The sequence below is a fragment of the Periplaneta americana genome, chromosome 13 (assembly GCF_040183065.1).
Source record: "Periplaneta americana isolate PAMFEO1 chromosome 13, P.americana_PAMFEO1_priV1, whole genome shotgun sequence".
In the NCBI taxonomy this organism is placed as follows: domain Eukaryota; kingdom Metazoa; phylum Arthropoda; class Insecta; order Blattodea; family Blattidae; genus Periplaneta; species Periplaneta americana.
The window spans coordinates 98,077,351-98,090,652 of record NC_091129.1 but is presented as its reverse complement, the minus strand read 5'-3'; the positions used below and the strand labels follow the sequence as shown (position 1 = coordinate 98,090,652).

Sequence of the window (13,302 nt, the reverse complement as noted above, 5' to 3'; positions counted from 1 at the left end):
GCCCAACCAAATGAGCAACACGGCCGGCAATGGTGGGTGTCGATATTAAACAAGCCGAATTCTGAGAAAAGCTCTTTCTAAAGACTGACAACGAGAGCAAGTCAAAAGCCCAAGTTCCACCTTGCAATACGCCTTGCTACTACTGCTATTTAACCAACAAGCTCGCCTTGACGAGGCGGCAACTTCTTTCACAAGTCTGTTGTACGGGTTGCAGTCGCGTCAGGCAGTGCGAAATTATCACTTTGATATTTAAGTAAAATGCAGAGACACTTGCAATTTTAAGGGTAGGCTGTATGCACGTGAACGACCACAAATATTATCAGAAATGCAGGTTCTAAATTTCTAAAATTTTATAAGAGAACGAACTCACAATAGAACAAAAATTACAAGGTACCACAACAAGACTTATTAGAACTTAAATATCTGGTAAAAATATAAATAAAGGTTACTAATAGTTTTCAAACCAGTTTTATCAAAGTATGAAAAAAAAAATCTGCAGTTACATAATTTGGTAACCATAACATTGTTATGGTCTCTCTGACATCTTTAATATTTTTTTCTGCATGTAATAAACATTTATTTCTGAACTGTAGACTACTCTCAGATATGTAGAGTTGTTTATTTTAATATATTAAATTTTTTATTTGTCCTATATAAAATATATTCAAATTTACATAATGTTTCGTAACCTAATTGTTCTATTTTAAAAGAAATGGGCATTATTGTAGTCTACCTTTTGCATAAATGCATGTTAAATCAGTGTACATTTCAGAATTCTCTCTATAATGGTTGTGGAGTTGTGAAATAATATGTGTGAAAATTTTAAAGTTTTGGAAAATGTAATTTAAAGTAAAAAGTGGATTTTAAAAAATATTATTAGTACTCTTTTTTATACTTTTATCAGATATTTAAGTTCTAATAAGTCTTGCTGTGGTACCTTGTAATGTTTCTCCAATTGTGAGTTTATTTCCTATAAAATTTTAGAAATTTAGAGCCTGCATTTTCTGATAATATTTCTGGTCGTTCACGTACATATACTCTTAAGTACTTGCTGTACGTTTTAGGAATTGCACTTTTCATCCTCTTCACGTGTCTAAACCATTTTAACCTGCTTTCACCAATAAATTACTTCCAGAACGTTTCTTTTTACGCCGATACTAAAATTTCATACAAATGATAATTACATTTTGTTTATTAACATTTATAAAAGCCATTTGTAAGTAAGTAATAGTCGTGTCTATGTCTCACACTAATAATAAACAAATATTTTGAAAAATACTTTTTCATTGGAATTCCCAGTTTGCCCGGAATGGCTATATTTTCAAGCGATTTCAGACTAATAAAATTTATTGTTGAATATGTTTTTTCTTGCTATGATGTACAGTAAGCAATTGCCCCGAAAGTTGGAACTTTGCCTCCATGTAGATCGCGGATCACTGTGGAGCCGTGACGCTGCAGGCTTGCAGGCAGGTCAAAGTTCGTATAATTTCTCGTGGTGTCCGCGCTGACACTTATTGCGATGGTTGCTGCTAGTCTCCTCGCACCTCGTCCCAACTGTCTCGCCTTCCGATTGATGTGCATAGCTCCGTGCTCATTTGTTTTTCTCAAGTCCATAGTATAACTACACGATGTATAGAATCAAGGTATCTTAAAATTCATACAGAATATTATATTAGAGTAGGCAGGATACAACATAATATCATTGAACAGAAGAGTACATTACAATGGGGTTAAATGCGATAAAATATCGTACAGTGCAATATGATTGAAGACAATACAATATAATACAATTAAATGTAATAAATTACATGATAAAGTTAGGTATTTTCTACGAATTGTGATAAAATTTATTGGACTGAATCACCTATGTATTTTATACTTGTGGATGTTGTTCATTTGCACAATTGAACTTATTAATGCAGAAAAATTCGTTCCGCCATCGGAAATCGAACCCAGAACCCTCAGCTTGGCACGCGAGATCCTCATATAAGAATATATACACAATTGAAGTTATTTTCAGAAAAACATCTTTCAGGTAACCTCCTCCACTTGCAATGAAGCGCTAAAGTCGCTTCTGGAAACTTGTCATAACGCGAACACACATCTCCTGACCAATGTGTTCAGTTTCATTCTTAATCTTGGTTATTTAGCTCTTGAGTATTATGTAAGCTATAGCAGAACGTCCTCTGTTTCAAATACTGAGTATTATGTAAGCTATAGCAGAATGTCCTCTGTTTCAAATACTTTTTCAGAGGTTCTTCTCCGGACGCATCATCTCCCGATCTGGTGATATTGCACGGCCTTCGTTTTCACCCGATTTAACAATTCCAGATTTTTAAAGGAGATATTTGAAACAGGTTTTTAAAGTGTATACAAGCTATTTTATACAATGTAACCATCAAAATTAAGGTACCAATCCTATGTGTAAAGTTTCATTATGTATTCAATGCTTTTATGCTATATCGCTATCATATATGTATCGTTAATAATAATAATAATAATAATAATAATAATAATAATAATAATATAAATTTCGTCCATTGACAGAAGTAAGTGATGGGAAACCTGTTTTATAGTGAATAAAAATCTTAAATTTCGGTATAAAAATTTGGTTAATTATAAGATACCTTGGTTGTCATTTCACATAAAATACTATAAATTCGGTGTTACTTCGCATTTAAAATACGGCTTTTTTACTCTCGTCATGAAAAATAAATTACTGAATGTAGCTACAATGACTATAAGTCTGTATCATCAACGGAATCTTAAGGATACAGTAGATATGTTGAAATATTAGTCGTTATCCAACAATGTTTCACATAGATCATTAAAATGTACATAAAATTAAGATATTACGGTATTGAAACATTATGTAGTTAAAATTCGTGTTGTCTAGACATGTTTCAGGACATTGCCGTCCTATCCTTAGTAGCTATAAAGCCAGATCAGCTGATATTCTTGCTGACGTTTGATCATCAGCCGATCTGACTTTATAGCTACTGAGGATAGGACGGCAATGTCCTGAAACATGTCTAGACAACACGAATTTTAACTACATACGTGTTTTAATACTGTAATATCTTATTTTTATGTACAGGGAGGCCACAAAGTCCCGTTAGCCCCTATAATAACTAACATAAACCCGAAACTTAAAGAAATAAAATGAACAACAGTTCTTTAGAGGAGTTTTCTTGAGATATGAACCATTACGTGTCCAAAAGATCAGTCTGTGTACCGCCATTCTCATGGCAAAGGATAATACGCCACCTGTCCATTATGCCATCGCAGTACGCGAATATCTTAATTGTTGATGGGGTCAACGTCTTAACTCTTAATGAAGCTCTTCCTAGACGTTGGGTTGGTCGTGGTTCTCCTGCGCTGCCAGCACCACTTGCCTGGCCACCACGAAGCCCAGACTTCACCACATGTGATAATTCTCTATGGGGGTTCATAAAGGGTATCTTTTCACAAAACCGTTACAATATCACTGACGAACTGAAAGATGCTGTAAGACAAGCTTTCACTCAAGTTACACCAGCAATGCTCCGAAAAATGTCGCACAGAACCTGGCGGCGTATTATCCTTTGCCATGAGAATGACGGTACACAGATTGATCCTTTGGACAAGTAGTGGTTCATATCTCAAGAGAAGTCCTCTAAAGAACTGTTGTTCATTTTATTTCTTTAAGTTTAGGGATTTATGTTGGTTATTATAGGGGGTAACGGGACTTTGTGGCCTCCCTGTACATTTTAATAATCTTAAGGATCTTTGTAGATTTTAATAAAACTTACAGTTTTATATCGGCACTTAACTGTTGTGTAGAGAAATTTGTTTAAGTCTCCCATAATTTTAGTCTATGTATGCATAATATAATATAAACTAATAGATACCACAAAACATTAAGGCTATTTTTCTATTTTATATTTAAAAATACGGTTTGAATATTACTGTAGATTCAGAATTCCCTATTGAGATGGGTTTGGAGTGTTATATTTTATTCACTTAGAATTTTTAAGAAAATTCAAACTACCAAATTAAAACAAAATCGTGAATCCAGCTAACATCAATCACTACCATATCTGCTAACAATACAGCGGGCAGGAAACTTAGTTTCGTCAAACCTTATTGTATTAATTCACTCACATATTTATGTTACTTGCAATAAATATATCATTTTGGCAATTTAAATTAAAATTCCGTAAAAAAATAGTAATTTCTCTTGGAAAATATTAATTTCGTATAAATTCGCGCTAAAACAAAATTTAACGTTATTTCGCGAGTTTAAACTGAAGATATTTTGATTTGGGAGGGCTTGAAACATAAAATAGTTATCAGCTGAAGGCCCGTATTTAGCGAATCCGTTGTTTGCGAGAACTAGGCATTTCTAGTGACAGGGCTTTGTACAATAAATTATATGAAGTGCTACCCACATCGCTGTTTTAAAATCAACGAAAGGTTTTAAATTGTAATATATTTGCTTAGAAAGACATAAAACAATATATGGATAACAGCGTAATCTTTTTTGACAGTTCTTATTGATAAATGGGTTTGCGACCTCAGTATCATAACAAAGTTTAGAACCTAGGATATTCCAGAATTACGCCGTACTCGAATAGCTGAAGGTCGGACGCGGTAATGTTATGCAAAATTGAACAATCAAAACTGATTGAGCTCGTTGGAAAAGAGAAGCAACATGACTGTCCCCCGCAAAAATGGTTGCAACCCGATCAACAGCACATTAATAATTTTCCGTGTCTCCTTAAAGGTGATATTCGCAAAAGCGACCTAGTCCAGCGAGTCTTGTAATTTTTCATTCTGTTAGAAGTGTCAAAAAATCCAGTCAGTAGGCCAATAATGCGGTTTACATAACCTGAAACTCTGAATCTGTAAAATAAGAGCTTGATTCATATTCAACCAAAACTTAACATGAAAACTTTTAGAGGAAGCGTCTCAAAACACATTGATTATCACTCCCAGCAAGGATTTCGTTGTTCTGAATTTTCATTTGCTGTTTCTCTTTGATATTGCGTAACTCTATGCGTGGATACTTTTACATCTCTCTTGTTTTACTCAACACTTTTGAACAGTGGCGGCACTAGCATGTTTAATTTGGGGGACATTTGATTAGCCAAAATTTAATAAAAGGGGACAATCCTCGTTCCTTGTTCTCCACATCGTTGAGCTGTTATAGTAGTAGATTAGGCCTATTACTTATTTTTATTCCATTATTTAACGGGCAGGGCTATCTTAGTAAGCATTGTAGTAACAATTTTCAGACAAGTCAATGTACAATATAATATAACATAAATGTTTATTTTGTTATTCAGTTAAATGACTTATCAGTGTTTTAAAAAACATCAATAAAATTTATAAATATAAATATTCATTGAAGTTAAGGATAAACTAATGTGCTAACGTTTTCGCCCCTTGGCATCTTCAGGCACTTAATCAAACTATATCGTGTAATACAGAAATTTACAACAAATAAATTACTGTTGAATATATAATATTAAACAATCTTATATCTAACATATTAAAATCATGTGTACAATTAAGTACTATAGTTGGATTGATACATTGATTATTGATATTTAACCTTTGTATTCTCTAATTGTTTTGATTATTGTCACAGATTGAAATAGAGATGATGATAATCACTTCAACTATCACACATACCAAACAACAATCAATCCAACTATAGTTTATTACTTAATTGTACACATGATTTTAATATGTTAGATATAAGATTGTTTAATATATATATATATATATATATATATATATATATATTCAACAGTCATTTATTTATTGTTTGATTAAGTGCCTGAAGATGCCAAGGGGCGAAAACGTTAGCACATTAGTTTATCCTTAACTTCAATGAATATTTATATTTATAAATTTTATTGATGTTTTTTTAAAACACTGATAAGTCATTTAGACTGAATAACAAAATAAACATTAATGTTATATTATATTGGGCAGGGATATGCAAAAAATTTCTCGCGCCGTAGCGTAGTGGTTTAAGGCATCATGCGTGGACTCTCATTATGAAATGAGCGCTGGTTACATTCCTCATGAGGGAGGAATTTCTCATGAAATTTTGGCCGATGTATGTGACCGATGCTCATCCAGCATTGTGATGAAGTTAGGGAGATACGATAGGTAGCGATATCCGGTTACGAAAACCAACTATAAGGTAAAGTACCCAAATAAGAGACAGGGCCCTAATAAGAGATACCTTGTTAACTTCTCCGGTATAATTTGCCATGTCTCGATAACTATGGTAAATCAATGTTTGTGCTTCTAAGGCATCGTGTTCTTTGTCTAACCTCAGTTGAAAGTAAGCAACGAAGCTGAGAGCAAGAAAAGTAATTTTTCACATTTTGAACTTTTTACTGTTTTTTGTTGAGGAAGAGAACAACAGGTAATGTAAGCTACAACAAATTCATTATTAATTTTATAAAATTGCTAGCAAAATGTTGCATGTAATAAGGTAGATTGCTAATAAGGAAGATAATAACTAATGACCTTGGGTAGCTATTTCATTTTTATTTACTCCGTCCCCTAATAAGAGATACCTAGGGGTCCTATTAAGAGATAGTATCTCTTATTTAGAATCCTTATTTGGTATTATTGTGATGCTCAACTTTGAGAGTTTACGAAAAGCGTTAATGCTTCCAGTCATGTCAGTTTGACTGCCAGCAACTACATAAGAACCAATGAAAGATTAATTGAACTATTAATTAAAATTAATTACGAATTAGGTCAATCATTAATTATCCATTGTCCTCAATTATTCATTACAAAAATTACTAATTGAAATGATTAAGTTATCATTGTTAATGACTAAAATTAATTATTTATTGAGATGACAATAATATCAATAGCTAAGGTCAATTAAAATCAACTAGTCCGACAATATTACCTTACGTAAAGATTAAAATATAAGTGCTTAATTCGTGAAATATTCTCTACACATTTCAAATAAAAATCTTGTGTAATTATAAAACTATTAAATTTAATTGTGATTCCTGATTTCGAAAATTTCGTTGGACCTGTGTAAATATCGCCACTACAGCCAGTGCCAGCGTTTGTGGTACGTGTTCTTGAATAAAAAGCCAGTCAGTGAGCACTTGTTGCCAGTGTAGCTGAGAACGGTAACACCCAACAGTCCACTGACTGGTCAGTGTACTCAAAGATCTGTGGCATCTGTTGCCAGTTGGGTTGAGAGTGGTACCACCTCCTAAACAGATGTGACGTAAGCAATCTGCGAATCACAGTTGTCAGCTTTAATGCCCACAGACTATGGCAAATATAAGTTACTCGCTCTCAACGTTCCCATTACTTATTTCACGCGCCAAAACGGTGACTTTGGTTATACCACAGTTAGGCCTACAGAAGCAGCAGCAGCAGCAATCACCACCTCAAGAACCGTAAGTTTCAACCAGTGGGTAGTCGCATGTAAAGTCATCCAGGGCAGGAAAAGGAGCTATCATAATATAATTTCTGATCAGAAAAAAGAGAGATAGTTTAGATAAAGAAAATCAAAGAAAAGATGGAGCTCGCAAGAAGTTGTTCGAAAAACAACAAAAATCACAGAAAAACTCAGTCCAAAAAGCACTGCTTGAGTTCGTTCAGTGATGAAGAATCCGATCTGGAAATGGAATTAATTAACTCTAGTGACTCGGAATATGGAGACAATTATGATGATGGAGAGTGCTTGTTTTGCACTGAATTTTTTTCAGAGGACACCAGGGCTCAGGAGGGAGAAATAGATTCAGTGTTCAATGTAGTTGTTGGGCACACGAGACTGCAGTACTGATGATGACCCTTTCGTTTGTCCAACTTGCTCAATACAGCGAAATAAGAATTGTGTCAATTAAAGGGGTCGACAAAATAAGTGCAATCAACTTAAAATTAAAATACGGAGATCGAAATTTAATATTCTGTCATTTTTCTTTCTCTAGCAAAATATTAACGTTACCAATAGTAGCCTAAATAAGATTAATACATTCATGTCCGATTTGACCGACTTTGTGTTCTTTTCGTAAACCATCTTAATTTCACTTGGAAAAATACCAAATAAACAACAGAATTTCTGTTGAGAAGAGTTGGGTCACTGTTGCACTGACCTCTTCAATTTTAAAATGTTCCTGAATTTATTAAAGTATCTACATAACTTCACAATGTTATATATTGCTTCAATTTTCAGTCAAATGATGATAATTTTTGTCCATGTTCAAAAATAAACTTAAATAACACAAGTATCTCTTATTTGGAACCCCTTTTCAAGACATCAGTATTTCCCAGTTTTACTTTTTGTTATAATTTAAAGTAATAATAAAAACTGACTAAATTTTTATTGTCAATTCTAAAAATAGACGAAATGCTGTATGTATTCCACTCATTCAGATTAAAAATGTCTATTCCCATCCTCTTTTATAACCAGTTAAAAAAAGTGTCTCTTATTTGGGTACTTTGCCTTATCTTGCTGACAATACGATACCTGTTTTCTGGTTGGATGATCGTTCACCTCTTCTGAGATTGTGGACGTGAGGCCAGCAGCCTGTTGGTCCTGGACTGTCGCGTCACGGATAATTAATTTGCAAATGGAACTTTATTCTCTCCTCAAAGCTTTCCCTTCTTATGTAGAGACGAGTAGCTATAGACCTATTTTATTTTCTCTACCAAGCATTAGAAATTCAGCACCTTCCCAATCCGATACCCTGCACGGCAGTTTCAGCTTACTTAAACTGCATTATTGGCCTACTGACTGGATTTTGACACTTTTAACAGAATGCAGAATGGGTGTTACTTCTTTATGTATATTCATTAATAATAATAATAATAATAATAATAATAATAATAATAATAATAATAATAATAGAGGACGTGTTACAAATATGGAATATCATTTTTTTTAACCTACACGTTTTGAATACTGAACTTAAAGTATCGTCCTGCTTATTGCTGAATGTCTCTGTGAATGGTACACCGGACTTAGAAGTTCGTAAGATGTTATAAAATGTTTGAAAAATAATTTCCTCAAAATCTAACATATTTCCTTCATAAAACATGGAGGTACAAATATGGAATACTATTCAAAAGTTACAAAAATGACAAAATTGCAAATTCAAAATGGCATCTACCAAAAAAAAGCACAGAACAAACATTTAACATCTTCAATAGAAGATATTTTCGCAACCGTAATCCTGAATCCAGATGAATCGTCTCTCACGTCTTTTCTCGAACTTGTTTTATGGTTTCTTGCATTGCTTTTTCATTCCACTGTTTTCTAATTTGTTGTAAGTGAGGTTTTCCCTCCTCCTACAGGTGTCAACACTAGTAACGAAACAGAAAACCAGGATATAAAAATGGAATACTAATAATATTAGAATTTCATATTTGTGACACACTGATGTTGTAAGTAATAACCTCAAAACATATCATAATTTAAAAACGAAATCAATTAAACAGAGTGCTATAAACGTAGGTTATTTCTCTTTTATATATATATATATATATATATATATATATATATATATATATATATAAAATTAATATTTCTAACATTGGAGGAATAACAATGTATATTGAAGAAAAGAACTTACCTCCAAAATTTTCACTTTCCTCGAAAACGAAATAATGATAACCCTTCAAAAATTCAGCTTCTAACTGCAAACATACACATTCCCTGGAAAGAGAGTATCAGTGCGTAGTAATTTGGAAGGCTTCCGCTAGAATACAACACGTCTCAGGTCGTATATCACACTTCTTTTATTTGTAACCCTACTTCGTATTTTAACACTTCCTCTAGTAATAATAATGATAATAATAATAATAATAATAATAATAATAATAATAATAATAATAATAATGACAATAATAATAATAATAATAATAATAATAATAATAATTACAACAACAACAATTAAATGATACACCAATCTTACATGAGAGATTTTTCAGTTCACGTTCCAGATCTCATTTAGAACGTTTGGAGGAAGATAAATTGCCCAAGATTGCACAGAAATATTAACCTCGTGGCCCAGGCAAACCAAGGAAAAGATGGAGTGACCTGTGACGTTGGAACAGGCAGCATTGCCTACTCCCTGCAGTGGCAACGAACGACGACTACCATAACAAAAAGACACATTAACTAGATCTAGAATAAATATTATTCTACTCTCCCAATAAAAACATCCTATGATCCCTGAAGAGAACGTAATCTCTAGTAGATATCTATGTTGCAGTGGGTCATGGATCGATCTTTAATATTTTGCATTAAAAGATTTCTGTTTCTATGGTAGGCTTAATATTCATATAATAGGCCTATGTGCGAAAAAGTGATTTTATTTCACTCTGTTCAGAGAAGGCCTATATTCATATGCAAAACTATTTTTAAAAACCCTTACTTTTTGTTATTGTTGTAAATATGTAAAATTATGTGCGTAACTTGTGCGTGGCATGGACTTCTTTGCATTTGAGAATCTTTACACTCGTGCAAAAGAGGAGTTCCATTTTACACACAAGTTGCATAAATAACTAGTACTATAAGAATTATTTCCTGTATTTATAATTATTAATGTTTTCCCAATTTAATTTGTTTCAGGATGACAGATTTAACCATGACATTGATGCGCGTACAGGGTACAAAACGCGGACTCTACTTTGTATGCCCATCAAAGACTTCAATGGCGACGTCATTGGGGTTGCTCAGGTAGGTAATTAAATTTTGAGAATATCAGTTTATTCAACTTCAGTTATTCTTCTATGAATATTAATATATTCCCAATACTTTTTTAGATTTAAAGAACTTTTTCTTCAGTAACTGTTTGATGGCTGCTCGTTCGATATCATGACAACTAGTACGAATTTGGAGAACATGCTTTTACATAACCTAAATTGGCTATTCGCACAACAGATAGTGTTTAACTGATGTATATACGTTCAGCATAGAGGTTCTACCATTTCTTAGAGAATTTCAGGTTTAGTTACAGCTTTATAGCTAGGTAGTATATTTTAATGTTATTGTGAATTTAAATGCCAATTTTCGTAAATATAAATACAAAATTCAAATAATTACAATAATTCTTTGACATATTTCAAACAAAAAATTTAATACAGTTTTGCTCATTTTTGCTTCCTTTTCAAGAAAAAAATTGTTTTATATTAAACATTTCATAGTGTGTTTCCAGAAAGCCATTGATTTAATTTCCAGTATGCTAAGTCACTTTAAGAGAGCATTATATCTTAATACATTATTAAAAGAATTTTACTTCAGTCTTTTAAATATGCAGAAATTTGTTCCGAACAAATGTAAAATTTTAAAATTCTTTTTCAGAACGAAAAGTTGCATTTAGTCGCTTTTCCGGAATACTGTTTTAACTCAAAAAAGTGAAAATTGGTAAAAAAAAAATAGATTTTTATGTGGAATAATGCTGTATCTCCGAAGTTATACCAATTGCTGCTGCATGGCCGATGCATCTCTATTAATAGGAAGCAATTAATATAATAATAATAATAATAATAATAATAATAATAATAATAATAATAATAATAATAATAATAATGCTTTATTGCCAGAACAAAGATAATATTGCTTTTTTATATAAAAACACTCTAGCACCCCCAGAAAGAATAAGTTACATACTCGTGCTCAGGGAGCATTTCACAAAATGTTAAGGTTGTGGAAAAATTAAAGCACGCTCTTATGTGCAAAACAGGTTTTTTGCGTTGCAACAGTATTCCGGAAAAGCGACGATTTGTTCAGATCAGATTTCTGCACATTTAAAGGATAAAACTAAAATTCTTTCAATAATTTGTCACAATACACTGCTCTTAAACTGACTGAGAATATTGGGAATAAATTCAATGGATTTCCCAAAACACGCGATGAAATGATTCACATAAAACAATTTTTATCTCGAAAAGGAAGCAAAAACTCTTTTTTTTATCTCAAAGAATAACCCCCTAAAATTAATGACATTACTTATGGTCCACTCTGTATATGTAGCGGGAACGATAGTTGTTTTATGAAAATTTGTGTAAAATTAATTACTGTATGTATCTGTTTAAGCTCAATATTTATATTTTGTATTGCTACTAACCTATATCTGTTAAATGTTGATTCCAGAAAATACACTATAAATAGTAATACCATTCGTAACTTGATAGAGAAACTGTATTGTTACTAGATACATAAAGCGTCTAATGAAAAAGAATGCGTCATCTTAGTGACTTTTATATGTATTTGTGTTTTATTTGTTTGTTTATTTACTTATTTATTTAATTATTTATTTATTAATCTACATACTTATTTACTTTCCTATTTATTTACTTATTTATTTATTTTCTTATTTATTTAGTTATTTATTGATTTACTCATTTATTTTCATATTTATTACTTATTTATTTACGCATATTTGTACATATTTATTTGTTTATTTGGTTACATGTTTACTTATTTACTTATTTATTTATTTATTTATCTATTTATTTATTTATTGACATATTTATTTTTATATTTACTTACATATATATTTACTAATTTATTAAAAATTATTTATTTACTTTCTTATTTATTTATTTATTTACTTATTTATTTATTTTTTAATTTATTCATATTTTAATTAATTAATATATTTATTTGTTTATTTATTTCAATTGAAATGGTGAAATGAAACTTAAGGGAAAACAAAATAAATGTTTAAATAATTTCCTCCAAGAGAGAGGTGCTTCACAGCTCTACTTAATACTTACTGCGGAATATGATGTCAAACAATGACATTTATGTTCACTTTATCACATTTTATGCTGTAGCCTCTTTGACATGCGAAGGCACGGATTTTTGCAGTAGAGTACTGAGTGATATGGTGCTGTTGCAGGTGATCAACAAGCAGACGGACACCTGTTTCACGAGTAACGATGAGAAGGTGTTCAACAGCTACCTGCAGTTCTGCGGCATCGGACTGCGGAATGCCCAGCTCTATGAGAAGAGCCAGCTCGAAGTGAAGAGAAACCAGGTGCTGCTCGACCTGGCGCGGATGATCTTCGAGGAGCAGAGCACCATCGAACACATGGTGTTCAGGATCCTCACGCACACTCAGTCACTCATCCAGTGTCAGAGGGTTCAGGTTTGTACTAAATGCCCTATAAAATTAATTACAATGTTAGTGTTTGCAAGATATATAAAGTAGCTTCCTCTTCCTCCTTTGCCTTATAGTTTTTCTTTGTCTTATTCAACTCTTTTCTTCGTCATGTTGGTCTGTATTTGTACTCTGTCTTTCCATTTTTCCTTTA

General features: G+C 32.3%; 1 protein-coding gene across 10 annotated transcripts in view; it reads left to right on the top strand.

Moving 5' to 3' along the window:
• LOC138712148 (dual 3',5'-cyclic-AMP and -GMP phosphodiesterase 11-like) overlaps nt 1–13,302 on the top strand; it is a 1,303,168-nt gene that overhangs the window by 1,251,463 nt on the left and 38,403 nt on the right. For all 10 annotated transcript variants that reach the window (XR_011335642.1, XM_069843621.1, XM_069843623.1 and 7 more), the window contains 2 exons: nt 10,613–10,720; nt 12,888–13,136. Coding sequence is in view for 9 of the 10 variants with exons in the window: in XM_069843621.1 (XP_069699722.1) it covers nt 10,613–10,720; nt 12,888–13,136 (357 nt within the window). In the remaining variant the exon portion in view is untranslated. The remainder of the gene's footprint in view (nt 1–10,612; nt 10,721–12,887; nt 13,137–13,302) is intronic.